General features: G+C 57.3%; 2 protein-coding genes across 6 annotated transcripts; one reads left to right on the top strand and one right to left on the bottom strand.

Annotated features, from left to right (window-relative positions):
- The first annotated feature begins 186 nt into the window (after positions 1–186).
- On the top strand, positions 187–20,650 carry Sh3gl1 (SH3 domain containing GRB2 like 1, endophilin A2). The gene is made up of 10 exons (XM_036170416.1): positions 187–409; positions 17,250–17,318; positions 17,419–17,491; positions 17,887–18,030; positions 18,152–18,285; positions 18,369–18,527; positions 18,657–18,760; positions 19,200–19,324; positions 19,404–19,460; positions 19,669–20,650. The coding sequence occupies exons 1-10, from the start codon at positions 365–367 to the stop codon at positions 19,863–19,865; spliced, it is 1,107 nt and encodes a 368-aa protein (XP_036026309.1). The 5' UTR covers positions 187–364; the 3' UTR covers positions 19,866–20,650.
- Mpnd (MPN domain containing) lies at positions 18,218–27,448 on the bottom strand. Of its 5 annotated transcripts, none has more exons than XR_004943365.1 (15): positions 27,266–27,445; positions 26,816–27,102; positions 26,486–26,742; positions 25,259–25,495; positions 24,721–24,844; positions 24,291–24,372; positions 24,037–24,133; positions 23,619–23,691; positions 23,464–23,540; positions 22,426–22,594; positions 22,267–22,337; positions 21,867–21,956; positions 21,436–21,528; positions 19,384–20,885; positions 18,218–19,090 (listed from the first exon to the last, which is right to left on the bottom strand). XR_004943365.1 is itself a non-coding variant. In XM_036170412.1 (15 exons), the coding sequence occupies exons 2-14, from the start codon at positions 26,904–26,906 to the stop codon at positions 20,799–20,801; spliced, it is 1,548 nt and encodes a 515-aa protein (XP_036026305.1). In that variant the 5' UTR covers positions 26,907–27,102; positions 27,266–27,445; the 3' UTR covers positions 18,218–19,090; positions 20,764–20,798. The 5 variants fall into 5 exon arrangements, 4 of the variants coding, with proteins under 4 accessions (XP_036026305.1, XP_036026306.1, XP_036026304.1 ...); XM_036170412.1 differs by having other exon boundaries at positions 20,764–20,885; XM_036170413.1 differs by having other exon boundaries at positions 20,793–20,885.
- Positions 27,449–27,807: the final 359 nt, after the last annotated feature.

Below are 27,807 nucleotides of genomic sequence, written 5' to 3'. Positions count from 1 at the left end.
TGCAGCCCCCCTCTGCCTCTCTAGGCGCCCCCTCATCTCGGTGGTGTGGGCGGGTTTTTGCCTACCTTCCCGCCGCAATGCGCGCTCCGGCCTGCAGAGGGCGCGCACGCCCCCGCGGATGCCGTTGGGGTGGGGGGGGAGCGGTGAGGGGAGGTGGGGGCGGCACCGGAAGTGTGCGGTTGCCATGTAATATCCCGGCCGCGCGTGCGCGGTAGCGGGCCAAGGTGTCTCCCGGGCGGGCACGCAGAGCTGGCGAGCTGCTTTGGCGGAGGCGGCGCCGACTCGCGCGCGGAGGAAGGAGGTCGGTTCGGCGGCGCCGGCGGAAAGCTGAGTCCGGGCGGGAGGCCCGACGGCGGGAGGCGACATGTCGGTAGCGGGGCTGAAGAAGCAGTTCTACAAGGCGAGCCAGGTGAGGCGCGGCCGGGCGATCGGGGCTTGGGCCTGGCTCGGAGGACCGCGGCGAGCCGAGCTGGCTCCCCCGGCGCTGGCAGGGAAGGGGAAACCGGGTCCCCGGGCTGCGCACGGGTACGGGGTGTGCGCGTCTGGGCGGCTCTCCACAAGCTCTGGAGGGCCGGCGACTGGGCTCCGCCGCGAGGGGCTTGCCGCCAAGCCTCACGACCCGAGTTCTATCCCCGGGACTCCGGGGTGGATGAAGGGAACCCAGGGTTCCAGGCTGTGAGCATCCGGGACTCTCACCACGTAGCCTGAGGCCACAGAAAATGTGTATCTGGGTTGTCTTCCAAAACAAAACAAAAATCTTGATACTTTTACCAAGTCCATACAGGGCTTAGAAAAATTATTTTCCCCTCCCTTTTCTTCGGTGTCTCAAAGATGGATTGCAAAAACAAACAAACAGAAAAATCAAAATCACTCGCCAGGTGGTACACATCTTTAATCTGGAGGCAGAGGCAAGCAAGCAGACCTCAGAGTTTGAGGCCAGCCAGGGTTACATAAGGAGACCCTATCTCAAAAAAAAAAAAAAAAAAAAAAAAAGAAAGAAAGAAAGAAATAAAAAAGAAAAATCTTTGGTAGACACTGTGCCAAGTTGAAAAGAGACAGTGAAAAGTAATTTTCCAGGCTTCTCCAGTTACAAAATGTCACAGGCTTTGTGTCCCGTTTCCAAAACACATGTGTTTCTTTGAAAGATACATTGATAGGGCTGTACCAGACTGTGGATTGTTGGGTACTTGGTGGTCTGGGGTCAGTGCTTCTTGGATCGTGAATCTGAACTGAAATTCTGCATTCTGGCTGTGTTGACATTCAGGAGTTAGTTTTCCAGGATGGGCATCCTGGGTTCTGTTGCATCATTAAACATTGAGAACCCCACCTCATGGCAGGAGCTCCATTCATCTTGACAACAGATGTCTTCCAACTCAGTAATGTAACATCCCTCTGGAGCTTTTGGTTGCTTTTTGAAACAAAGTTTTACTTCATAGTCCCGGCTGACGCAGAATTTCCTCCTGCCTCTGCCTCCTGGGTGCTGGGATGACAGGATGCCACAGTTCAAACTTGCCTTCGTGTATTTGTTGAAGGTCTTATATTGCCTTGAACTCCTGGGCACTGTGAGCCTGCTCCCTCAGCCTCTGAATGCTGGGACTCGGCATTCCATGTGTCCCAGGCTTCCTCCTGAACAAACTCTTATGTTCTCTCTGTCCCAATCTGAGGCCAAAGTGCCCTCATATTCATTATCCCCGTCTCCGAATCATGGTGCTGAGTTACAAACAGTTGCCACCAAGCCTCACTAGTGAGGTTGGTTTTGTAAGATAAATTCCCCAGAAGTGGATTGCCAAGTTCATGACTGTGAGTTTTCCGTTTGTCTGTTTTGGATTTCTTTTCTTCTGCCTTTCCCCCCTTCAGGTCCCCCTCCCTCCCGCTTTATCTGTGTGCCTGTGTGTGTGTGCTGGGGATGGAACCCAGGACCTCACCCACAGTAGGGAATGCTCTACCCTGAGCTATGGCCCCAGCTTGATATGCATTTTACCTGGGACATTGCTGGAGAGCCTGGCAGGTCTGTAACCCCACACTGGGGGTTACCTGGGTGGCTGATGCAGGAGGATCAAAAGTTCATGGCCAAGTGAGTTCCAAAAACTTAGTGAGGTCTGTTTCCAAGTGAAACACTTAGCCAGCAAGCCTGTCACCCTGGAGGTCACCAGGGTCAAGGTTGGTGTGGCTGTGTGAGGCTGTCTTCGCCCTGTGAGCCCTGCTGTGCCACTCTCCGCTCAGAGGCCTGTCCCCAGTCGAGGATGGTGGAGCAGCTGTGCTCCCCTGAATAGCCCTCAAAATGCAGAGAACAGAACAGGACCTAGGCTTGTTGGCTTAGCTTGTGGCCCCACTGTCTGATAGGCTATGGCAGGATTTTAGCTATAAGTTCAGGGCAAGCCTGAGCTACAGAGTAAGAATGTGTCTATGTCTCAGAACAGCAGCGGATGATCTGGGTGTGTAGCTCAGTTGGTAGGGTACTTGCCTACCATGCAGGAAGCCCTGGGTACCATGTAGGGCTAGCCTGGTCTACAAAGTGAGTTCCAGGGGTATGTAGTGTAATGCCACTTAGGCATGCAAGCCATGGCTGTGTGCAGGGAGCCCTGTGAACATACAGTTTGTTGCCTGGTTTTTGCTCCAAGAAGCTCCAGATGTGCTAATCCTGTGCAGTGCAGGCTGAGAATCCTGGGTGTGGAGCTGGCGCAAATAGATTCCACAGAGAGATGAGCAACAGTGTGAGGAATTGCTTGGGCTGTGCCTGTGAGAGGGCTCTCCCCACGGTCTGGAGAGGCCCAGCCAAAGGGAGCAGGCAGCTGGTGCTTGCTCTCACAGAGGCTGAAAGGAATGACCCTAGCAGTTGCCTAAGGATAAAGACATCTGGGCTCTATCTGTAGACCTTGGAGGGAGGCTAGTGTTGGGCGGGGAGTGGAGGTGGGGGAGGGGGTGGGGGGGCTGGGAAGGAATAAAGAAGGAAGTGCAGGAATGTTGAGTGTTGCAGTGCACACTCCTAAATGGAGTTGAATGGGTTGTACCCATGCAGGAAGAACGGTAGCCAGGCTCTGTGCCTGAGCTCCTTGGGATGTGATGATGCCAGCCTGGGCCTGCGGCTATCTTTCTGTTTAAATCCCTGTGGCCCCAGGTCCCTCAGAAGGAGAAGTCTCTGGAGGCCCCTCTCCTGCTGATTCCCAGCAGGCACTGCCCCACAGGGCAGCCACCAGACTTTGCCTCTTGGAGGGCCACCATCCAACCTGCCTATAAACCTGGAAAGTCCAGCTTAGCTGAGGATCAGTTTACTGTTTTGACATTCCAGGGCCCTGTCCCAAAGAATGACTGCTGTGCCCAGGAGTCTGGGCTAGCTTCTAAAGAGCTGCACACAGATGGCCCGCAGCCCAGCCTCCTGCCTCCTGCAGAAGTTTACCCAGTTCCTCAACATCCCACCCTTTCAGCTGGGTCCCTCTCCTGTGTTTCTTTTCTCTACTAAGCAACACCTCTCTGGTCATCTCCTGAGTGCCCAGAATACCCTTTCTTGTCAAAAAGGGAAGCCATAAGGCAGGTGCGGCAGGGCGTGCTTGTCATCTGGAGGGTGAGGCAGGAGGACCAGGAGTTCAGCTACACAGTATGTTTGAGGCCAGCTTGGGCAACATGAGACCCTGTCTCAAAAGAGATAGAGGAATCCTCAGCCCACATTATTGAGAATCAGAAATGGCTGGTTGTGGAAAGAGGTTCAGGGGTGCCAAGGCAAGGTATGGATGGAGTTGGAAGCCAGGGTGGGCAGCTGAGCTCCAGCAGGTAAGACTGTGGCTCTGGCCAGGCGGTGGTGGCGCATGCCTCCCAGCACTCGGGAGGCAGAGGCAGGTGGATCTCTGTGAGTTCGAGGCCAGCCTGGACTACAGAGTGAGTTCCAGGAAAGGCGCTACACAGAGAAACCCAGTCCCGGGGGGGGGGGGGGGGGTGGGGGGACTGTGGCTCTGGTCCCATTGGTGCAAGCTTCACAGATCCACAGCTCATCACCCCACCAAGCCTGTGGGTGGTGACCTTGGGTGTTGAGGGAAGTTGGTAGTTTGACTTCCTACAGGTGGGGAAGTGGAGGGGTGGTGGCCCGGGCAGCCCAGGTCCCTTAGCTGTGGTCCCCGCGGTCTCCTCCCCCTAGTGTGTGGGTGTGTGTGGGTGTGTGTGGCTGAGGGTTCTGAGATGGAAGTCATCTGTGCCTCAGAAGTTTGTTTGGGTGTCTTCACTGTTAGCCTGAGCTGGCTGGCTTCCTGGTCACTCTGTGCCGGCCTGGAGATGGAGTGTAACTAAGGATGTTGCTCGTGGCTGCCTGGAATGCAGACCTCACCCCACCCCCCCACAACCCCTTTTTCCGCCCGAGAGAAAGGGAGAGTTTGAAAAGAAAGATTGGTTGATCCGACCTAGGTAGAAAATTGCCAACTCTGTGACTATGTGCATGACTGTGGAGTACCAGACAAGTGTGCTTGGTGAGCCCCACCCCTTACACACACACACACACACACACACACACACACACACACACACACACACATACAAGCGCGCGCGCGGTGGAAAAGCTGTTACTTCCCATAAGATCTGAAGGCTAGGAGGGGGTGGCACACTTGGGACTCTGTGACTGACTCTCTCTCTCTCTCTCTCTCTCTCTCTCTCTCTCTGTTTGGAGCCCAAGGCCCCCTGCAGATGAGCACTCAGTGACGATCCAGACCTCACTTTGATTTCCTCCACGTGAGGCCACGTTTAATCTGTGAGCTGAAAGTCCACCTGAGTCAGAGCCTTGGGCTCCCAACACAGTGCCTCAGCTAATCGTTTACCTGGGTGTGCTAGGCCACCCCCACTATGCCTAGACAGCCTGGGCAGCTCCAGCCCAGGGCATCACAGTAGGCAGCTGTGCCTGGAAGATGGGGACTATCACATCCTGTTCATAAGCCCCCTAACTGTCATCTCATTAGGGACATGGTGTCCGAGCGACATATGTCCCTCCTCACCTGTTAGTACCTATCCCTTCCTCCTGCTGTTCAGTCTGGGCCTTTGCGGAGAGGCCTCTGTTGCATGTGTGTGCGTGTGTGTGCTCATATGCCCATTCCCCTCCACCAGGCACAGCCTTTGACCAGGGGACCTGGGACACAGCTGCCTCCTTTCTGCCCCTCCACAACCTCCCTCCCTGGTAGGACTTGAGAGGCCACAGCAGGCAGCTGTTGGGGAGTGGAACCAGGCCCAGGTTTGACACCCTCAGCTCTAACCCAGGGCTTTTTATTTATTTATTGTGGGGGAGGGCAGGGGTCAACCTCAGGTGTTGTCCCTCAGGTACCATCCACCACTGGGACCTGGGACTCACTGCTAAGACTAGTTAGTCTAGCTGGTGGGGTCCCCATGTCCAGCAATACTGGAATTGCCAGTTCATCGCACCCAGCTTTTCAGTGGGAGCTGAGAATTGATGTGGCGGGCACTGTACCAACTGAGCTACCTCACTGCCTATGTACTTACTTCTGTTCTTTTCTGAGTTTTTGTGAGATGGAGCCTCATTCTATCACCTAGACTAACAACAACCCCAAACCCTGTGCTGGGGTCACGGGTGTGTGCCTGTGTAATGGCAGGGTCTTCGCTGTCTGGTCCTCTCTTGAGCTCTCCCTGGAAAGCTAGAGGGAAGACTGCAGCTTCTGGCAGCTGCCCTGCTCAGCCTCTCCCTGCCAGGGGCCACCCCTGCTGCCTGGGTGGGCACCCCTCTGCTCCCTCTTCCTGCCCTCTGCACGTCTGTAGGATGCCTCATCTTCCTTTTCCGCCCAGCTCCTAGAAAACCTGCTGATTTGAGCCCCTGGGGGTCACGGGACACTTCCCAAGCACTGCAGGAACACAGCTGTGGCTTCCTCCCAGGCCCTGACTCAGCACCTGCTGGCTGACCTCTCTGCTGGACTCCCATAGGCGGGTTCCTTCCCTTTTGGGTGATCCTCAGTGTTAGCCCCCCGGGATATGTGGGGAGTGACCAACCCCTGAGAACCAGCATAAACACTCAGCATTTCAGGGTGATACAGGTGCTCCCGCTGCCTTGTCCTGAGTCACCAAGTCCGTGAGTAGAGACTGTGCGCACGTTCATCTGGGTCCCTGGCCTGCATGGGGACTGCCCAGAACTATGTGTAGCAGCTCAAGGGCAAAGGACATATCAGAAAGCAGACTGACCCCAGGACTTCTGGGATCCAGGCTCTGTTGTCCCCTAGCACCATGGACCTCTTCAGATCTCTGCCAGAGTTTCAGGGTCACACTGGTGATGGATGTCGCACATACCATCAGACCAGTCTGCACAGCTCTGCCCACACCCTGCCCAAGCTATGCTGTGCTTGCCCCTCCTCTCTCTGGTGGCATTGTGCCTCTTGCACCTCACCCTGCCTGGTTCTCTGCCCTCCTCCCGTCTACCCATTCTATCTTTCTGGCGTCTCAGCACTTGCTGGAGGGCGGCCCTGGCACTTGGGTCTCACTCTCATGTGTCGAATGTGCTGTCCCATCCGACAGGCTGATCCTAAAGGCACCACCAAGGTGGCCTCCTGCTCGAAGCTAAGAATGGGGCTCCCTCTCTGCGGCCTCCTACAGTTTCCCTGGCCTGACTTCTTGGACTCAGATAGCACTTGAGGGAACTGGGTCGTTTGAAACTTGGCCAGGAGCAGGTCCAACTGGTCTTGCAGAGGAGTTAGCCTGTCTGTGGCCCTCTGGCCTTAGGACGCACCTCCAGCACTCAGGAGAGAGGCTGCACTAGGCTGGACCATAGGAACCTGTGGGGTAACAGCACCAACCGTGATCCAGAGCTGGCAGAGCAGGCTGAGGCCAGCCTTTCTCCCTGGAGGGTCCGGACCATCCTGCTGGGAAACACCAGTCTCCATACACCCCAGCTCAGGTCTCCGTGAGTTAGACCACCCCTGGGGAGACAGGCTTCCTGGGTCCAGATGGCCTGCCTTGCATCTCATCTACCTGCTGTGACACACTCACTACCTGTCACTGTCACTTCCAGCCACCTTGTCCCCCAGTCCCCACCCCCACCTCCGTTCTGTCTGTGAGCCATTCTTTGGCACCTACCACTCCCTCTCCACCTTCCTCCCACACCTGTGACCCTCATCCCAGCACTGAATGTGACTAGCCACCTTTCCCCAGCCTGCCTGCCGGCACTCCGGCGGCCCTCTGTAGGAGCACTGTGGCCTCCCTCTGCAGCCTGACTCCTTTCCTTCACAGGAAGCGCTTTAGTTATTTGCTTTTGAGACATCCTTACTCTAGCGCAGCCTAATGTACAGTCCTGTCCCGGCTTCCCGAGTGCTGAGGCCACGGGTGGTCGCCGCCATGTCCAGCTTAAAACTCCATTTTAAATCTACCTTTAGTGGGTTCCTCCCACTATGGTATATGGTATGACATATGGGCAGAACCTTCACCTAGAATCTCCCAGTGAGGGGGGCGGAGATTGGCCTGAGATGGAGCCCTACCTAGCCCCTGTATGGGCAGAGGCTCTGATTCCATGGCAGGAAGGGAGTCTTGGTGGGTTTGCTTGCCATGGGTGGGTAACTGTAGTTTCAGATACACTAGGGAGAGATTGGTGGAGTGAATTCCCTGCTCCACAGTGAGTGTCCTAGGTCTGGAGGTTTGAGAGCTCTGCAAAGCTCAGTCATACCCACTCAGAAGTTTCTCTTGGCCCTAGGTAGCTGCAAAAGAATCACCGTGGGAATAATGTTCTTGACACATCACCTCCTCTGGAAGTTGCCTTGCCCTTGTCAGCTTCATCTTAACTCCCTGGTGTCCAGCCCCACTGTGCCCCCATGATCTCGGGGAATTGGGGTCCTGCAGGTTTGGGTTTGGGCAGACACAACTGGTAGTCACCCGAGGACTTGGGGGCAGTGAGGTTGCAGGGGCCCGGAAGAGAGTTGGTAGTCAGTGGCTTCTCCTAGCAACTGCCTTAGGGAGTGGCCAGACATCACCATGGCCAGCAACGTCAGTATCCAAGTGCAGTCCAGCCCTGGTGGCTCTCAGCAGGACAGCATGTGATGGCATTGCTGTTAGGGCTCCCTGAGGCCCTTGAGGAAGGGCTGTGGGACATAGGGGCCACCTCCCTTCCTCAGTGTAGGGCACAAGGTGTTTCTGATGAGATCTAGAATGAGTCCTATTGCCCAGGACAGCAAGATGGTGTGGGGCACTGTCAACGGGAGGTGACAGATGATGATCCAAATGTATGTGGGACATCTGTATGTGGTGCTTGGAAACCTGCTTTGTGGTGACCTGTCTGTAAGCTTGGGTGCCGTCACTTTCCTGTCTGTCCTTTGTCCTAGCAGAGGTGGAAGATACCTGAGTCTCTCTGTTTTTGCAGTGGGGCAGCACATGGTCATCATGTGGCCGGCCCCTTGGACAGGTGCCCTGACTTTCTCTGAGAGCCCCACATGCTTGCTCTGACTGATCAGCGTCTGTGATCCTGGCCCGGGAAATAACCAAGTCATTCCATCGGTGTGACCCTATCCAGGCCTAGAGCCACAGGTGCTGTATGTTTGAGCCCTTGTGGAGGGTGATATTTTAACCACCCTCCCACACTGTCCCTGCCTGGGAGCTACAGACAGCTCAGGAGGCTGCCAGGCACACGGTTGGCCCTATGCTCCAGGACTGTCAGCCCAAACATGGCATCCTAGCGCTCAGGAGGCAGAGGCAAGAGAATCACCATGATTTGACGACAGAGACCCATTAGGCTTCTGTGCTCGGCCATGGCCATACCCATCACTTTGAGCCCGTCACCCAGCCTCTGCATTTCCCAGCCCACCTCCCTTCGTGTTCCAGTTCCCCTGCATACCCAGAATCAGCACACACACACACACACACAGGATCAGGGTCTGAGCTGGTGTCTGTGCCCGTGTTCCTAGTAGGACCAAAGGCTGCCATGCTGTCCTCTTGTCTCAGCTCCCAAAGCCTTCTGCCAAGTGACACTGCAGCCCCCACGCTAGTGGGCTTCCGTCAGTGTGTGTGCTTTTTAGTGAGGTGTTCACGCGTTCTCAGGTCCCCTACTAGGAGGAGGAAGTGTTTGTAAGCTTAGCAGGCCAGGGAAGCTTAACTTGAGATGCTGGTGTGGTAGTGTGAGTTAGGGTGAAGGATTCTCCAGTGTCTTCCCAAATCAAGGACCCTGTGCTGATGGCTTGGGGGATGTGTTGAGTGGGATCTGGCCTGCAATTCCTCCGAGAGCCATGGTCACTCTGCCTTTAGTCACTGGACCACATGCCTGAGAGAGGTTTGTCCTGGCTCAGTTGGGAGGCCCAGTTCCTGCCTATTTCCTTTTTTGCTTTAGGGACCCCCTTGTCCCCAACAAGGGGCACACTCATTTTGCTCTGAAGACCAGGCCCAGTACTTGGGCTCTTAGGGATGGTCAGTTCCTTGTGAGAGAAGAAAGCCAGCATCCTGAGCCCTTGTCCCCATTACTGACTGAAAGCAGCAGGGTCCCTTTGGGGTCCTTGATCATCAAATGCTCTGCAGAGCCGACCTTCAGCTCTGCACACTTGACCCCTAGACACTGAGAAGAAGCCATTGGTCATAGGCACTGCTGAGTGTTCGTTCAGGAAGCTGGTGGTATGTTTAGGTTTGTTCAGAAAACACAGCCCGGTTAGCCCGTATCCATAACTCGCAGCAGCACCTACCTACATCAACGGGCTCACTGTGTCCAAGGGCACAGGCTTCGATGGGTGGGCACCTGTGAGCCTGGTGCCTTGTGCCACTATCGGAGCATGTTGGCGATTGTAGTGGAACTGGCTGGGTTCCTCCCACCCTCATTAGACAGGCACTGGTGCCCTCTTCTCTGCCTGTTTACACATACCTGCCCACTCCTTGCTCCCAACCTGGCACAGTGCCTCCTGTGGACCTGCTGGGAGGGTGCATGCTTAGGTTGTTCACCCCTTTTTCCCTCCTGAACCTTACAGATAAAAATAGTTGTTAGCTAAGTGGAGCACGCCTTTAATCCCAGCTCTAGGAGGTAGAGGCGGGTAGATTTCTATGAGTTCGAGGCCAGCCTGGTCTACAGAGTGAGTTCCGGAACAGCCTGGGCTACACAGAAAAACCCGGTCACCAAAAAAAACAAAAAACTTAAAAAAAAAGTTGTTGTGTGACCAGCAGCACCTGGACAGGGCATCTCTGACTGGCCAGTGCCAGCCCGACGGGCTGGTGGGTCAGCACACCAGTACCCCAGATGTGTGCAGTGCTTCCTGTGACTGACAGGGAGTGATGGGTGACTCACGGAGCACATGGCCACTGGAATTCAGATGTGGGAAGAAGAGGGCAGTGAGCACAGATGCCACCCAGGCGTCACCGTGCTGTGTACTTGTCCCCACGCACAGCCAGTCCCTCCCTGCATCTGGGCTGAGCCTGGGCATCATGAGGACTTGGTGACACAGAAGGGAGGCGGTCAGGAGACTTGAGGTGTGGGCATTTTACTCCATCAACTCAAGACGAAAGGCCTAGGAATGCTAGGAGCGGGTGCTGCCGCCGTCAGCTTGTGGCCCACAGTCAGCTCCGTGTGTCCCGGACAAGACTGCCTAGGCCGAGCAGGGAAAGGAGGTTCTCAAGAAGGGTCTGCTCACCAGGCTGCCTGCACAGGGGATCAAGCGACACTGGCCCAGCAGCTGGCGGGGAGCTTCCCTCCTCTTCCTTTTTAACGTGGTTCATTGTTGTGTAGGTGGTGTCCCGTGTGGCTCAGGTTGCCCTGGAACTGGCTGGGTGCTGGGTGCCTTGATCGTGTTACCATGTCCATGCTTGAGATTGTCTGGTCTTTTGGCTCACTGTTGGTGATCGGTGATCAGACAACCTTGGCCAGGCAAGTCAGGTGCTCTGCCATTGAGCTGTGTTTTGTTGTTTCTGTTTTTGTTTTTTTTCCAAGACAGTGTTTCTCTGTGTAGCCTTGGCTGTCCTAGAACTAACTGTCTAGACCAGGTTGACCTTGAACTCACAGAGATCTGCCTGCCTTTCCCTCCCAAGTTCTGGGATTAAATTCGTTCACTACCACCACCCCAGCTTTGTGCCTTTCCTGGAACTCGCTTTGGAGCCCAGGCTGGCCTCAAACTCACAGAGATCCACCTGCCTCTGCCTCCCAAGTGCTGGGATTAAAGGCGTGCGCCGCTGCCACCACCATCCGGCTGCTTTGGTTTCTTAAAACAGGCTAGCTTCAAACTCACTGTGTAGGGGAAGATGACCTTTAGAGAAGGGTCTCCCTGGAGCTTCCCACCCTTAGGAGTGCACCAACATTCCAGGTGAGGAAGCTGAGGCAGGGGACTGACTGGGTTTGGGGTTTAATCTTTGTTGGGTGCTGGGGATGGAACTACAGGGCCTCTGTGATGCCAGGAGAGTGCTGTCCTTACCAGCCCAGGGGCTTTCATCCCGGCTCTGAGGGACAGGCTTCCAAGCAGAGGTTTCTTCCTGTCACCTGTCACAAGACCTTGTGGGCACACCTGTGGTGACTTGGTATTGACACACTGAGGGTGAGGCTGTTCGTTTGTTTATTATCTCAATAAGTATTATGTCAAGAAATACTCAGTGCTCGTGGCCTCTGCTGGTCATCGCAGGGGATGGTGGCTTCTAACTCAGCATCTGCAGACCCCCAGCAGTGGGGGTTCCGGTCACTGTCCTTACTCACCCCACCTTTCACCAGGCCACCTGGATTGCAGAACCGGGTCTCCCTGACCTGTCCATGTGTCTGTCACTTGTTACCCAAGTCTGCTGCTGTGACAGGTGCAAATTGTATCCTCGGGAGGCTGAGCTGTCATCTTGGTGCCCCTGCAGGGTTTGAGCCATCATCCCCCTCGTCCTTCAAAGAAACCTATCATTTCCTCTTTTGTGTCCTGTGACACAGCCCCACCTCATTCCCCCCACACCCATCCAGGTCCCAAGGGTGCAGAAAAGATTCTCCTAGGTTTCTCAGACTTTCCAGAACCTTCTGCCATGGTTGGGGAGGTGACTGTGATCAGGCTGAGGCAGCGTGCTGGGAACTGGACCACAGCCCCAACTCCTGCTGCTTCCGAGGCCACCCACCGAGTGTGCAGCCGAAAGGGCTGTATGCATGCAGGGTGGATTCCAGCGGACAAGATGTCCAGGGCTGGGGCTTCAGGGGATGCGGAAACCCTGGCATGGCCCACGGAAGGCCTTTCAGACAGAAAACAACTGGAGCGGGTGGGTGCAGAGCCCCTCTTGCTGAAGGAGGCCTGGACCCCACGACTACAGCTTCTCGGAGCTGGAGGGAGAGGAGGGTTAGGGGCTGGGCCCTTAGATCTGTCCCCCATTTTTCCTCCATGAGGGAATTCAAGACTTCTATTGGGACTGACACCCAAGAGCTAGCCCACGCTCCCAGAGCCTTGCAGTCACCCGAGGGCTAGCCCACGCTCCCAGAGCCATGCAGACACCCGAGAGCTAGCCCACACTCCCAGAGCCATGCAGTGGCCACGGAATGCCACTTCCCAGGTGGCAGGCAGGCCTTCTCAGCCCTGCATCCATGAAACCTTCCCTCATTCTCAGGTGTGTATGGAGCCAGGCTGGGCCACCCCTCAGTTGAGCAGTAGCCCTGGGACTGTGTACTTCAGATGCCCCATGGGCCTCAGGGGATTGGGGCCTCATTTGTTTGTGGCTTGGGTTTCCTTTCTTTTTATAAGTTTTCATCTGAAGTTGATTTTCCCAGCATGTAAGGCACAGTCCTCCTGTCTCACCCGACAGATGAGAAGCTAAATGGACCAGGCCAAGAGCCACCCAGGTAGTGAGTCCCAGGACAGGCACTGCCATGTATCACTGCATCTCAGCCTCTGACAAGGCCAAGTGCACACAGGGTAGCCAGTACCGTTCACGCTGTGTCCCAGGGCAGGGATAGAGGGTCAGGTGTTAGAGAGCCCCAGCTCAGAAGGATGAGAGCAGCCCCATTTATGGGGTGTGGGATGCCTGAGACTCCTTGACTCCCTGAACCACCCCTACTTTCTGCCTTTTGACAATGTATAGCCTGGGGTGAGCCTGCCACCCCCCTCCACCTTTGTGGCCTAAGGCTCCAAGGTGTCACCCACCTCAGCTGACCTTAGGTTTTTGCCCTCAGCTCTCAGGGCAAGGGAAGGGGCCGTGGGGTGCAGTGTTATCCACTCTGCCCATGAAGAGCAGAGCCTGGGAGTGTCCTTGTGTGCCAGGCCTGGGGCAGTGAGGGGCGCCAGCCAGGCCACCATCACCCTAAGATAACAAACACACTGGTGACCAGCCCGTGTGCTGAGCTCTTTCCCATGGATGCACTCTGGAAAAGCTTGGGAGACAAACAGGAAATAACAGACAGTGGACCAGGCTGTGTGGAGCCTGGTGCAGATTACTGCTGTCCCAGCCAACACTGAGACCCCAGACTGTCTGGGGACCACCTAGGGCCCAGAGGAGGGCCTCAGGTGTCTGACTTTTGGCCATGTCAGGAAAGAAGCCCTTGTTGAGGTCATGCCTGACCTGACCCCAGCTGCCAGCCTCCTGCAGCTGGCTTGTCCCAGAGTCTGGGGCATCATAAGAGACCTGGAGCATTCTGCTGCAGCCAGTGTCTTGGTGACACCTTCAGCTCTGAGAGCCCACAGCCTGTGGCTCCCAAAGCTCAATGCCCACATGAACCTCAGCCCACTACAAAGGGCTGCCTCCTCTATGTGTGCCCCTGGGGGCCCAATCTGGTCATAGGGACACCTGCTTTGGGTTCCCACTGGGAGATCTGAGTGATCCCAGGCACACTGCCTCTCACCAAGGCTGCTCTGGGGAAGCACCGAGCCCTGGCAGTATACCGTGTTGGACTTCCTGGTTGGCCAGAGGAAGTTCCTTCATGCCTACTGTCACAAAAGGAGGCAGTGGCTTGCACAATCAGCAAATTCCAAATATTTATGAGAGTCTGTGATGTGTGATAAGGGCCTGTGAAGGCTCCTGTTGACACCCTGCTCACATCCTCATAATGCTGTTCAGCGCAGTGGAGGCCTGTATCTGGCCCCGCGACATGCAGCTAGCTCAAACATTTTTTGTAATTTATTTTTATTTTATGTACACTGGTGTTTGTATGTCTGTGTACAGGTATCAGATCTTGGAGTTGTAGGCAGCTGTGAGCTGTCATGTGGGTGCTGGGAATTGAACCCAGGTCCTCTGGAAGAGCAGTCAGTGCTCTTAACTGCTGAGCCATCTCTAGCCTGTCTCCTTGTATGTTAGCATGTAAACAGGGGACTTGGAGCAATTTACAGATGGGCCTTACCCAAGAGGCTGGGTTCTGGCCTTCACCCTATGGTGAAGCCTCTGGGAACTGGAGGCTCCTGACTGGGGAGGACACTTGAGTTGGGGCCCTGTCAACATTACTTACCTCCTTTCTGGAGAGCCCAGTATGCTGCTCAGTGCCCCCCCCCCCATCCTTGACTGCTCCCCACCAGGAACAAGGCATCGGGCATGGGCTAGGTCAGGCTTGGGTGCATGGGGCTCCACAGCTCTGCTCAGCAAGAAGGTCTGGGGTGGGAACTGAGAAATGAGGGTGGCTGTGACTCTCCAGGCGCAGGCTACCCCAGCCCTGAGGTCCCCGGTTGGGGACACAGAGTCTGCCTGCAGCAAGGACAGAAGGCTGGGCTGCATGCGCTCCCGCTCGCATCTGTGAACTGGTGACTGATGAGGCCCTGGCTTGGCCCTCACACACCTCCCTAACCTCACAGCCTCTCTACCCTCTGTCCTGTCCATACTCATGCCGACACCCCGCCTCATGCCAGGCCGTACTTATCATGGTGCTGCCGCTGGTAAACTGAGGCCAGTGAGCTTCTGACAACAGTGTTAGGTCCTTCGGAGTACCCCAGTGCCCCTGCAGGAGGACCCCCACCTACATGAGCCTGCCCCAGACTCTCCAGGCAGTTCTCAAGTTGTGGGCCAGGTCCCTCCACGAACAGGCTGAGCCCCCGGTTGAGGGTTGTGCCAGTGAGCAGCAGCAGGAGCTGTTAGGTGCTGTGCGTGAGGCGCGTGCTTGGGCCCACGGGACAGTTGTCATAGCACAGTTGGTGTTAGGCAGCGGGCCGAGTTTGACTGTGACTGGATGTGCATGGCGCTAGCTGCCCTGTGCCCACCCTCTCCTTGGTGTCACAATCTTTGGCTGGATCTCCTGTGGCCACGAGTCACCTTTCCTCATTATGAAAAAGGAATATGACCGGCCAAGGGTGGTGGGCAGGCTGTCAGCTCTCATGTTCCTCCTGGAACCCTCACTCTGCCTGGCTTCTCTGTCACACACCTTGTCACTTCCCTCATGGCTTCCCAGCCCCAGGCAGCCACAATGCTCTTCCTGCCGTGCTTAGTTTGGCAGTGCTGGTGCAGAGCTAGGGGTCTCATGCTTGGGGCAAGAGCTCTACCCAGGGGCACGCCAGTCTCTGCGATCCTGTTGGGAGGCCCATCTCCTCTTTGTGCTTGCCCGCAACCCAGGTGCCTAGTTTACAGATGACATTGTCAACAGAGGCTCTACCAGGCAGATCCAGCAGGTGTGGCCAGAGATCGGGAGCAATTTTGGTGCGTGTTGCCTTGGGCCAGGGTCCCTGCTAGTGTCCCTGGTTTGCCTCCCCACCCCCCGCCCAAGGTGACTGCAGCAAGGAAGCTCTTGGCAGAGATGGTGACCTCCCACAGGGCTGGTGGCTCTCTGCCAAGAACCTAGGTGTTTGCATGCCACCATGCAACCCCCGCTGTGCTGTGGGCAGCTGTGGTGGGTCCCCACAGACTTGTAAACAGATGCTGCACCCTGCCTTCTGGCTCTGGAGTGCAGGTAGTGAAGGTGTCTGTTTCTCCTACTTTTCCTCTGTGCTATGGAGGGCACTGACGGTCCTTCTGCAAAGGGGCCCAGAGTGTGAGGGTTTAGCTTCTTTGTGGCATGTATGGTGGCCAGTGATCTGGGGACCCAGTGTAGCTCTTGAGCCTTGGGGAGGCTGGACCTCCAAATCCCAGGTCACGGGAGAAGAGAGCATTAGCCTGGTATGCTCCAGGCTCCGCTCTTCCTACCTCACTGCTCTCCTGGAGACTCCAGGTCCCCGGGCCCAGGTGGTGTCTCCCGGAAGCTGTGGCCTTGCTTTACTTCTCTGCATTTACCAGAAGAGCTGGGCCTCATGGTGGGTGACATCCTGCCTCTGCTCAGCCTGGAGAAGCGAAACCAGCCGGTGAAAGCCACTGGGGCTCCCTGGGAATACCCAAAGGAGATAGCCAATGGGGCTTGCCCTGGGAGGACATGGCTACAGAGCTGTGGGGGCCCCCTACTCTCTTCCTGTCTCTCCCTACCCTGAGCCCTGTGCTCTCCTCTGAGAGGGGCTCCCCAGAGCCTGTTCAATGGGCAGGCCAGAGAGCACAGTGGCCTTCTTCAGAGCGCTGTGGGAGGCTACTCACAGGCACAGGGCTGGGAGGTCACTTCCGGTGCCTCTGCAGCCTCCGCACTTCCTGATGTCTTTGGTCACTTCCTCCTAGGCCACTCTACAAAGTCCTTACTGCCTCTGCCTGTGGTGTGAGGTACCACATGGCCCTTCAAAACCCTTGCCCACATCAGGCAACAGCTCACAGTCAGGGGCACCAAGACCATGGCCCTTGAAAGTCTCGCTGGCATCCTTCTCTCAGAAGGCCAGCCTGCTGTTCTGCATATGGGCTGTGCATGCACCCCATGTGGGGGTGAGCTGGGCATTGGCTACCCTGCTCGTGTGTCCCAGGGGCGTAGGTGTGATGCATGAGGATGGCTGTGGTAGGCAGACTAGGGGACATGAGGCCTTGTGTCCCAGAGGGATGACACATACTGTTCCACATGCAGATAGTGATGCAGGCACTTGGCTCTCTGCCATCTACTCAGGTCCAGCACAGGGCAACCATTTCTGTCCACCCCGCCCCAGGCTCTCAAGTCCAGGCTCCTGATTTTAAGGTGTGGTTTGTGAGTCAAGTTCTGGCTTCTTTGAGGGGCCATCCTAATCAGGTGTGTCACAGCAGCAAGCACCAAGGACTGGTACACAGGAGTCTCCTGAAGCCTGCAGTACCCTCATGCACAGGACGCAGGGTCCAAGCTGGTGTGGGGCCTGCTTTGGCTCTGCCAAAGTGACAAGGTCAACCCAAGAACTGTGAAAGGTGGGACAGTCCCCATGGGGTGCTGGGCTGAGTCACAGCACACCCCGGCACTATTGGCTTCTCTGGGTCTCATCCAGATACCTGTCTGCCTGCCTGTGCCAGAGCCTGCATCGTTGGCAGGCACAGCAGGGATCCCTTCTGTGCCCTCACATGCCTCCTTCCTTCTACCCAAACAGCTGGTCAGCGAGAAGGTTGGCGGGGCCGAGGGGACCAAGCTGGACGATGACTTCAAAGAGATGGAAAAGGTAGGGGTCCCAGGCACGGTCCACACAGCTGCTGGAGGACAAAGGGGCCTGCACCGTTCTGCCTCAGTGTCCGATGCTCCAACACTGGCTCTCTTCGCAGAAGGTGGATGTCACCAGCAAGGCTGTGGCAGAGGTGCTGGTCAGAACCATCGAGTACCTGCAGCCCAACCCAGGTAGGTCACCCTGAGGTGGTGACCATGGCCCTCCCAGCCTCTGCTCGCCTCCACACACAAGGTTCCCCTCTGCTGACTTGCTGGGCTGGTGTGCAGTGGGGCCAGGTCTTCCCAGGCAAGGGTGAGGCAGGGAACAGGAGTTGGAGATGGGAAGAGGTGGAGACCATAGACTGCTGTGCCCATGGCACTTCTTCCTGAGGAGGCCTGAGGGAAGGGACGTGTGGGATGTCCCCTCTTCTGTGAGCTGCCAGGCTCTTGTTGGTGGGTGGGGCATGGGAAGACACCCTCCCATCACCTGGCCTGCACAGGATATGTGGCCCTGGCCCAGGGTGGTCAGCACAGATGATGTTGAGAGGGGCCTGTGGGTCCCACCTGGGCTGTCTGTTCCTTTGCAGCCTCACGGGCCAAGCTGACAATGCTAAACACCGTATCCAAGATCCGGGGCCAAGTGAAGAACCCTGGCTACCCGCAGTCAGAGGGGCTGCTGGGCGAGTGCATGGTCCGCCATGGCAAGGAACTGGGAGGAGAGTCCAATTTCGGTGAGGGGCAGCTGAGGGCTCAGGTGGGCAGGGCGGCCATGTCCGATATTCTGGGCTGCCTTGGCACGTGTGTCACTCAGGAGTGGGGAACCCTGTCTATGACGGCCTCCCCTCCCTGCAGGTGATGCCCTGCTGGACGCAGGTGAATCCATGAAGCGCCTGGCCGAGGTGAAGGACTCACTGGACATCGAAGTCAAACAGAATTTCATTGACCCGCTGCAGAATCTGTGTGACAAGGACCTGAAGGAGATCCAGGTGCCACCCCATCCCTGGGTCCCTGGGTTGGTGGGGAGGGTGCCCCCGTGCAGCTGTACTCCATCACATGTCTGTGCCCACAGCACCACCTGAAGAAGCTGGAGGGCCGCCGCCTGGACTTTGACTACAAGAAGAAGCGACAGGGCAAGATCCCTGATGAGGAGCTACGCCAGGCCCTGGAGAAGTTTGAGGAGTCCAAGGAGGTGGCGGAGACCAGCATGCACAACCTCCTGGAGACTGATGTGCGTGTCAGGAGGGCCGAGGACCCGGGATACCATTCTACTAGAATGAGGGGCTGCCCTCCCAGGTTAGAGTGCTGAGTCTCCAGGGCGGATGCGTGGTCACGTCATTTGGCCCTTTCCTGTCTGCAGATTGAGCAAGTGAGCCAGCTTTCGGCCCTGGTGGATGCCCAGCTGGACTACCACCGGCAGGCAGTGCAGATCCTGGAGGAGCTGGCAGACAAGCTGAAGCGAAGGTGAGTGGCCACTCCCTCCCACCTCCCGCAGTTCCTGTGGCTGCTGGTGCCCTCTGCTGGCAAGCAGGGACGGTGCACCCCACCTGCCAGGCCAAGGCCAGGTTCCGGCAGTGCCCTGATGCTGGGTTGTGTCAGTGAAGGGTCCTTGGAGCTGTGTGTGTTAGCAGCAGTGAAGTCGCAGGAAGGAGCAGAGGCCTATGGGAGATGGCAGTGGTGGCCTGAGCCAGAAGATGACAGCACAAGGAGTTAGCTGGGCCAGTTGCTCAAGTCCACATCCTTTGCAAACTGCTTAAGTCAGATGGCAGTTCCCTGGGCGTCCAGGGGCAGCCTCTGTGGATGGAGGGACTTAGGTTAGGGATATCCCTTGCCCTAGGACAGCAGCAGAAACCACAGGTAAAAGAGGAAAGATGTGGGAGCTCTGGGCTTTCCATTCCTGCAGGGTGCGGGAAGCCTCCTCACGCCCCAGGCGGGAGTTCAAGCCCCGGCCACGGGAGCCCTTCGACCTTGGAGAGCCAGAGCAGCCCAATGGGGGATTCCCCTGCGCCCCAGCACCCAAGATCACAGGTAGCAAAGCCCCATGGAAGGTGTCCGGGCTGGAGCGGGGCCAGTCCACCCACTCACACCTGCTCTCCTCCATAAACAGCTTCCTCATCGTTCAGATCAGCAGACAAGCCTGCCAGGACACCTAGCAGGAGTATGCGTGAGTATCTAGGGGTGAAAGCATCACTGTGGCTGCTGTCCTTTGGGGTGAGCGAGGGAAAGAGGGGCTGCATCCCCCCCCCCCCGGCTGCTGCAGGTTGCTCACTCAGGGTCACCCCATGGCCCAGAGTGTCAAAGTAGGGCTGACCTCCACCCACCTTGGCCATTGGCCTATCTGATGTGCCCTGACATCCCTACCCCAATCCTAGCACCCCTGGACCAGCCAAGCTGCAAGGCGCTATATGACTTTGAGCCCGAGAATGATGGCGAGCTGGGCTTCCGAGAGGGTGACCTCATCACACTCACCAACCAGATCGACGAGAACTGGTACGAGGGGATGCTGCACGGCCAGTCGGGCTTCTTCCCGCTCAGCTATGTGCAGGTGCTGGTGCCCCTGCCTCAGTGACCGCGCCTGCACACTGGCTGCCTGCACATTGTGGCAGTGGCCTAACGCCAAGGTGCTCTAGAAACACTAACGTTCCTCCAGGGAGGACCCTCCTCCCCACTCTCCCAGCCCTGGGCCCCTCATCCTAAGACTTGGGAAGGCCTGCCCTGAGGTTCTTTCGCCTTCCTGGTGGTGGCAGCTCCCACCTGCTTCAAACCCTCCCAGCCCGTTGCTGGCGATGGGCCCCGGCCCCTTCTCCAGGCTCCCCAAAGGCAGGCGGTTCCTTGGGGTCCCCAGCCTGCAAGTTGAGGCAGGCCAGTACCCCAACTTGGCACACGGAAATACTTAGCACCAGCTGCACATGTGGAAGTGCGCGCACGCGCGCGCACACACCCCCACACACACCGCCCATGGGACCACAGAACCAGCCTCAGCCTTGCCGAAAGCCAAGCACAAAGGCCCCCGAGAGAGGACATTCCCAGGGCCCTGGCACCTTGGAGCCAGCCCCGATGCTGCCTATCCATGGGACCCTGCACCTATTGGCTGCCACAGGCAGGCCCTTCTCGTACCAGCAGGCCGCCACAGCCCCAGCTCTGCATCACATCCCGCCAGGTGCCAGTAAGGGAGGCCTCCAGCCTGGGCTCAGTCACATTCCTCTCTACAGCGGCCCCGCAACTTATGGCTCATCCCTGGCATGTGGGGCCACACCCCACATTCTCAGATGGGCAACAATGTCCCGCTCCAGCCTGGGCTGAAGCGAACTCTACTCCTGATTTTTTAAGAAGTATTAAATGTCTCTTTCTACAGCCATTGTCCTATTTTGATTGAGGGTGATCCTGTCTCCTAGCAAGGACCCCACACAGCCCCACCACCCCACCGCAGCCACAGGCCCGTGGTGTGGGTACTTAAACTTTATTACCCAGCCTGTCCCAGGCCAGCAGGGCTTACACAGCCTCAGCTCCCCTGCTTGAGCACGCTGCAGACCTGCTCCAGCACGTGACACATGCCCTGGTCCTTTGGAGTCCTGCTGGCCAATGATATCTGCAACATCAGGACTGGGGTCAGGCTCTGCCCTAGACATGGATCCCCTGCCTCCCAGGACTGCAGCCCAAGTAAGGGCCTGGTGGGGTGACAGGTACAGTGCTTGATAGGCCTGGGCTGCTTTCAAGACTCTGGTTCTGTGGGAGATGTCTTTGGGAGCAGGGTCTTGGCTGTGTAGCCCAGGCTAACCTAGAACAAGACACACACACCCCCTGTGTGCTCATGCGAGCCTTTGGGTGCTGGGCGACAATGTGTGCCACACTGAGCCTCACAGTCTGAGCGATGCACATTGTAGAGCACCCTCTTGAGTGAACTCCACACATAAGAAGGCGAGCTCAGGCCAAATGCAGGACCCAGTAGTTGACAAGCGGGCTGGCCGCTGCTGATGGAACCTGGGCCCTGTGTGTCTGACAGGTACCCTTACCCAGCTGCGCAGGTCTTTCGACCTCCCTTCCCTGAGACTCTGGGGAAGTAGGGGAGTCTGTTGCTCAGATTCTGGGAAGTGGTCTGTGTTCCTCACAGAACCTGGACTGAGGTTCCACAACCTCACCTTGAGCTTGTCCAAGTAGGTGTGCTCTGGGCTCCAAGCCTCCTGGAACCTCACGAGGTCGGGGGCACCCTTGTAGAACTCTGCCAGCAGCACCTGCAGGGCAAGGGCAGCACTCCTGGCTCCTGCCTCTTGTTGGCCAGAAGGGGCTAGGTCCATGTCACCACAGTGTAGGCCTGCCCTGGCTGTGGTCTAGCCACCTCCCAAGAAGTCACACCCATGAGCCTCAGGGATGGCAAAGACGACAGGGCTGTTAAAAACAGCCACATACCCAGGTGTGCTGGGGGCACCCCTGTCCATCCCAGCACTGAGGAAGTAAAAGAATAATCATTGGGCTGCACAGGAAGACCATATCTCAAGAAAACAACCACAAGAACCAAACCAGAAGTGGAAACCATTAACCCTGAAGCCACAGCCACGAGTAGATGGCTCACCATCTCTTGAAGGACATCATTGGTCAGGAAGCTGTCCTGGACATAGGCCATTTCAACATCCATGGGGATGCCATAGTCACTGGGCCTTTGCTGCTAGGAGGGTGTAGACCAGTCAGAGAGGCCTTGCCTGTCCCCAGCCCACCACGCCAAGGGCTTCCAGGATCTGAAGTTAAGGGATGTGGGAAGCCAGGGTATCACCCAGCAGGCATTAGGGTGACCACTGAGATAACCACTGGACAGATGGAGAAGCAGGTACAGCTGCCCAATATAGCTCTGAACTGCAGTCCCCTGTCTAAGACTCATAGCACATTCTCCGTCCCCCAAACATCTGCCCAGGCAGAACCCCGTTGTGCCCACTCACGTCCATGCCCCTCAACTTGCCTTCCTCTAGCTCACCCACCTCAGGAGGAGGCATCACCCAGAAAGGGCAGATCTTGGACTCGGGGCCTGGGTTGCCGGAATAGTACGGGGCTGTGGGGACAATGACAGGTTGAGGTAGGTTGGCTCAGTGGGCCTGGCAGGGTGAGGCCCCCAACCTGGTGCCCAGCTGGGGCCTCACCACACAGCAGGGCCAGGCAGGGCTGGAAGCCATTGCTGGAGCCTTGCAGTCTCAGCTGGTACTCCATCTGGGCATCAATGTCCTGCAGGGAGGGCGCTGCGGGGCTGTGTGGGTGGCTGTGGTACCAGCCCACTAGGGACAGGCCTCGAAGGAACAGCACCTGGTGGATCTGGAGACATACCAGCTAGGTTGGGGGGTGGGGCAGGACCTTGAGCTGCCCTGAGTCTCACACAAAGGCAGTTAAGCAGTTCCTCTGCTACCCAACTGTGGCAGGAGAGAGGGTTTAGTGGGTAAGAGTGCTGGCTGCCCTTGAAGAGGACCTCAGTTCAGTTCCCAGCGCCCACAGCAGTCTGCTCACACCACCTGTAACCCCAGCTCCAAGGTCTCACTGGGCACTCATGCATGTACACACACACACACACACACACACACACACACTTTAAGAAACTCATCTAGCTGGCCAGGTGGTTAGTGGCATATGCCTTTAATCCCAGCACTCAGGAGGCAGAAGCAAGCGGATCTCTGTGAGTTCGAGGCCAGCCTGGGCTACAGAGCAAGTTCCAGGATAGGTAGGGCTACACAGAGAAACCTTGTCTCAAAAACCAAACAAACGGGAAAAAACACTTGGGCTGGAATCAGTCCCCAGCACCCACATGGTGGCTCACCGCGCTATCCATAACTCCAGTCCTGGGGGATCCAATGCCCTCTAATGACCTCCAAGGGCCCCAGGCACACACAATGCACAGGCAGACAGACATTCAAACAAAACACCATGCAGAAGATGAAACCTTAAAAATTTACATCTATGCATAGCAACTGGACTATCTTCCCAGTACTCAAGAGGTACCACAGGAGGATGCCTCATTCTAGGTTAGCCTGGTCTACATGGCAAGGCCTCCCTTCACTCCTTGTCATGTAAAGCACCCAGCCAGCATTTCCATATCAGACATGGGCACCCACACTCATTTCCACACTTGCAGAGTGTGGCCACTGTCCTGGCCACCAGGACAACTGTAGCCCCTCTCAAGAAGCCCTCACCTCCTCCTCAACGGTGGCCGCGGTATCAGCATCCCCCAGCCGACTCCTACAGGGGAAGGCTCTCAGCACAGTCAGCACTGTGGGGGTACCCAACAAGAAACTGTCAGTCTTGCCCCAGACACACCCTTGTCCACCCAGTCCCAGTACTCACGCACTCTGATTGTTGATGTCCCAGCGACCGCCAAGGTAGCCCACGACCTCACTCCGAGTCAGGTGGCAGTGGAAGTCCTCGGGACAAGAGAGGAGGGAGAGCTGGCATGGGCTGCACTTCCTGTGTCAGTGTAGAAGCCAGCCCACCCCCCTCCCATGTGCATTTATCAAAAACCTACCATTAACCTAGGAATGTCACTCATTGGTGAGCATGCCTGCATCTAGCGTGTGCAAAGGCACTGGGGTCCATTCCCAGCACCCAAGGAAAAACTGATCACCTATTATTTTTCAGTAGCAAGCATTTACTGAGTGCCTATTGTATATCATATCCCTGACTCTTTGGTGCTCCTTCCCCCCCAAGCCAGCGAGTCCCTTCTCCCTGGACATGGAAGGTGACCAAGCAAAGTGACTTTAGTCACATACCAAGAGGAACAGCACGTTACTGGAAACAGCTACGTTGAATGGCTGGAACTTGTTGATGGCAGCAAAGGACGTTACTTCGACCAGGGTGTGGGGATTCCTGTAGGGTGCCAAGGCTTCAGGAACTCAGGCTCTTCCCCACCCCATGCCCTCCTGGGGCCTCCCAGCAGGTGAGACCCTGCCAGATCCCTGCCTCTGTGACCAAACCAACCAAGGGCACCAGGGAAGCCAGGACCAGGGCAGACGGGGTAACTGACCTGGCAGAGTCACGACTGCCCAGCATACAGTAACGTACTGGTACTTGGACCTTGTCTACACGCTTGCCAGGGGGCGTGGCCTCTGGGGAGAGGGATGAGAGAGAAGTCAATGGGAACCCTCTCTCACTTCTCTTTGCATAGAAGCAAGGACACCCAAGAAATAAGAGGAAGTGGGGCCAGCAAGATGGCTCAGTGGGTCTTGCAACCAAGCCTGATGACCTAAGTTCAATTACCAGACCCCATATGGTGTTAGAAGGGACTCAACTCTTGAAAGGTGTCCTCTAACACATGCCCGTGACCCCAGCACTCAGGAGGCAGAGGCAGACAGATCTCTGTGAGTTCTAGGCCTGCGAGGCAGAGAGTAAAAACAGGCTGGACTGTCAATCAGGCCTAAGAAGCATCCAAGCCAGCCTCCTCTCTGGCCCCTCACCTGGCTCAGAGGAGCCCTTCCCAGGAGGTCTGCGGCCTTTGTCCTCTGCGGAGACCCCGGCCAGCACATCCTCTTCCTCCTCCTCCAACAGCAGCTCCTCCTCCTCCCCTTCGCTGGTGGGACTCTGGTGGAGTAGAGTATAGCGGCTGGGCGCCTCACTCAACACCCTCAACAAGTCCTTTCTGGAGCCCAGGCCTGAGCCCGAGGTTGCATTGCCTTGAGTGACCACCAGAGGGCCAGGGTGAGCAGATGTGCCCGAGGCGCATGCTCCTGGAACCCCCCAAGCTTGGGATTCAGCTGAGACTCCCAGCAACTGCGAGCTCAGTCTCTCACCTGTCAATCTCCCTGCAGCAACTCCCTCTGCCCACAGCACCCAGGAGGCCCTGCCGGTCCTGTCTGTCCCCTCCCTGCCTCCCTTGTGCTCTCTGCTTCAACCACTCAGGTCACCTTGCTGTTTCTCCAACTCGTGAGGCTGGGTCCTACCCTGGGGCCTTTGCACACCTGATCCCACAGTACCCGGGCGAAGGCTTGTAGTCACCTCATCCGCAGCAGCTACCGGCATATGCAGCTGGTGTCGGCGGAGCCAGGCAGCCTTGTACTTGTCAAGTTTCTGGCCCTTGTACTTGACCGATGCCCAGCCACAACCGGACTTCTTGGCTGGGTTGACGAGCTTCTTGCAGTGTGTTGCCCAGGCGCTGGGAGAGTTGAAGATTTGCCCGGTTTCCTGCCACAGGATCCTGCCATCCGGTTGCAGGTCTCCAATGAACTTCCTGCCCTGTAGGGACAGCGAGGGCTGGGACACGTCCACTCCCGGAGATTCCTAACAATATGCTCCCTGAGGCTTGGTGTCCATGTTCCTCTAGAGTTCCCAAGAGGTGTTGTCATAGGAACACCATCTGTCACACCAGTATAATATCCTGGCATTCAACACCCAGGTGCACAGCTTTAAAGTTAAGCAACAGCAGCCAGACCTGACATAGCAGGCCAGACCTATTAACCCAGATACTGGGGAGACTGAGGCAGAAAGACCACAAGTACAAAGCTGATAAGACACTGATCTCAGAGGTAGAACCCCTGCCTAGAATCCCCAGTGAGGGCTGGGGGCGTGGTCAGGGTGGAGCCCCGCCTAGAATCCCCAGTGAGGGGCTGGGGGTGTGGTCAGGGTGGAGCCCCGCCTAGAATCCCCAGTGAGGGGCTGGGGGTGTGGTCAGGGTGGAGCCCCGCCTAGAATCCCCAGTGAGGGGCTGGGGGCGTGGTCAGGGTGGAGCCCCGCCTAGAATCCCCAGTGAGGGGCTGGGGGTGTGGTCAGGGTGGAGCCCCGCCTAGAATCCCCAGTGAGGGCTGGGGGCGTGGTCAGGGTGGAGCCCCGCCTAGAATCCCCAGTGAGGGGCTGGGGCGTGGTCAGGGTGGAGCCCCGCCTAGAACCCCACAGTGAGGGGCTGGGGGCGTGGTCAGGGTGGAGCCCCGCCTAGAATCCCCAGTGAAGGGCTGGGGGCGTGGCTCAAGTTCCATTCTTGGCACCACAAAGAAAGTTTTTTGGGCGAACGTTTTAAATAACAGTATACAGCAAACATCTTCATAGAGGGCCTGGGAAGAAAGACCTCATTTTACTGATGGGGAAGCTGCCATGGTATGAATTGGTTGTCCACACACCCAGACGGCTGTAGTTACGGTTATGAGGCATTGTGAGGATCGGGCTCAGGGCTTCAGTTTCCCCTTATGCACGAGCACTGGAGGACATGAACGGTCTCTGGGGGTCGCTCACCAGGTAGTAGATCGATAGCACCCCCTCGCCGGGCTCCAGCAGCTCGTCTTTGAGCAGCACCCGCAGCGTGACCGCGCGCCTCGTGAGCGCGCCCCCGAGAGCCAGCCCAGGCCCCGCCGTGCTGCCTCCAATGCCACCGAGGCTGCAGCTGCGCCCTCCGCTGCCCGCCCCGCGCTCGGGGTCCTCGGCCTCCGCGTCGTCCTCATCCTCCTCCGGTGCCTCCTCGGCCGCGACCGCAGGGGACAGAGGCTCGGGAGCTGCAGCGAGACAGCGACGGGCTGCAGCGGTCATGCCCCTCTGCCCCGTCCCCGCCTGCGCGAGGAGTCCTACCTGCCATGGCCGCCGGGTCCGGGCACAGCCTCCTCCGGTGACCGGGCTCCGCCCCGCGCGGGGCCTCCGCAGCCCATTGGTCACCGAGCATGGGCGGAGAGGTTGGGCTTCGCTGAGGGCGGAGGAGACACTGAGCCCCTGGACAGTTGGGGAACTGGAGGTTGTGGGATATCTTGAGGAGGACACAGGCCCAGGACCCTCCTGTTCAGGGACTAGAGACTCCGTACTCGAGGCCACCAGCTACCAGGTTGCAACCTTGAGTCCTGGGGCAGGAGCGGTTCAGCCTGCTGCAAAGAGATGGGAAACTGACGTCTCCAGCCTTGCCTTCGCAAGGGAAAGAAAATGCGGAAACTCAGTGCCCCTGGGACATTAGAGAAACTGAGGCCAGATGGTGCTGATGACCTGGAGGGACACCCAGGATCCCCTCATTCAGGGGACTATGCGTCCCACCTGAGGCCGCTGCCTGCTGGACTGCATTCCGGGGCTGGGGCACACTAGCCACAGTAGCTCAGCTTGCAGCAGCGATGAGGGAAACTGAGCCCCGCCATCAGTGCGCCAGATAGACTCAGGGCCCTTGGTGGTTGGGAGCTGGGGAGGACCGCGATGGGAAGGCAGTAGAGTGCTGCAGGTGATTGAAGGCCAGGCCCAGCTTCAGCCTCTATAGGGTTAACTCAGCGGTGGACAGTCGGTCACGTCAGCCAATCACCAGGTGTCTCCAGCATTCAATCAACTACAAGGGATGGTTCCCATCTAGCCAATCGGTACCCAAATGGTGCCAGGGGCGGGAAGGGGCGGGCCTTGCTGAACGCACGCCAGGCCCTGGCCCTTTGTTCCCCTGAAGGCGAGGACCTTCGCCCCTGGTCCAGCCCTTGATTACCCCCCCCCAGCCCCAGGAGGTCTGAAAATCCGAAATGGGGACCAACCAGAGTTGGGGTGGCCTCAAAGTGGCAGGTGTGATTGTCCCACTGGGAAAAGAGAGAGGCAGGATGCTC

This window comes from Onychomys torridus, chromosome 21 (assembly GCF_903995425.1).
Source record: "Onychomys torridus chromosome 21, mOncTor1.1, whole genome shotgun sequence".
In the NCBI taxonomy this organism is placed as follows: Eukaryota; Metazoa; Chordata; class Mammalia; order Rodentia; family Cricetidae; genus Onychomys; species Onychomys torridus.
This window is presented reverse-complemented; position numbering and strand designations above follow the sequence as displayed.

Bases quoted from the DNA above. Each gene is read 5' to 3' on its own strand.
- Mpnd (XM_036170411.1), bottom strand. From the start codon at position 26,906: ATGCTCGGTGACCAATGGGCTGCGGAGGCCCCGCGCGGGGCGGAGCCC. The intron at 21,957-22,266 runs GTGGGTGAGCTA...CCCTCCTAGCAG, and splicing joins GGGTGATGCCTCCTCCTGAG to CAAAGGCCCAGTGACTATGG. The intron at 20,886-21,435 runs GTGAGGTTGTGG...CTGATGTTGCAG, and splicing joins CCTACTTGGACAAGCTCAAG to ATATCATTGGCCAGCAGGAC.
- Sh3gl1 (XM_036170416.1), top strand. From the start codon at position 365: ATGTCGGTAGCGGGGCTGAAGAAGCAGTTCTACAAGGCGAGCCAG. The intron at 410-17,249 runs GTGAGGCGCGGC...CTACCCAAACAG, and splicing joins AGTTCTACAAGGCGAGCCAG to CTGGTCAGCGAGAAGGTTGG. The intron at 18,031-18,151 runs GTGAGGGGCAGC...CCCTCCCTGCAG, and splicing joins GGGAGGAGAGTCCAATTTCG to GTGATGCCCTGCTGGACGCA.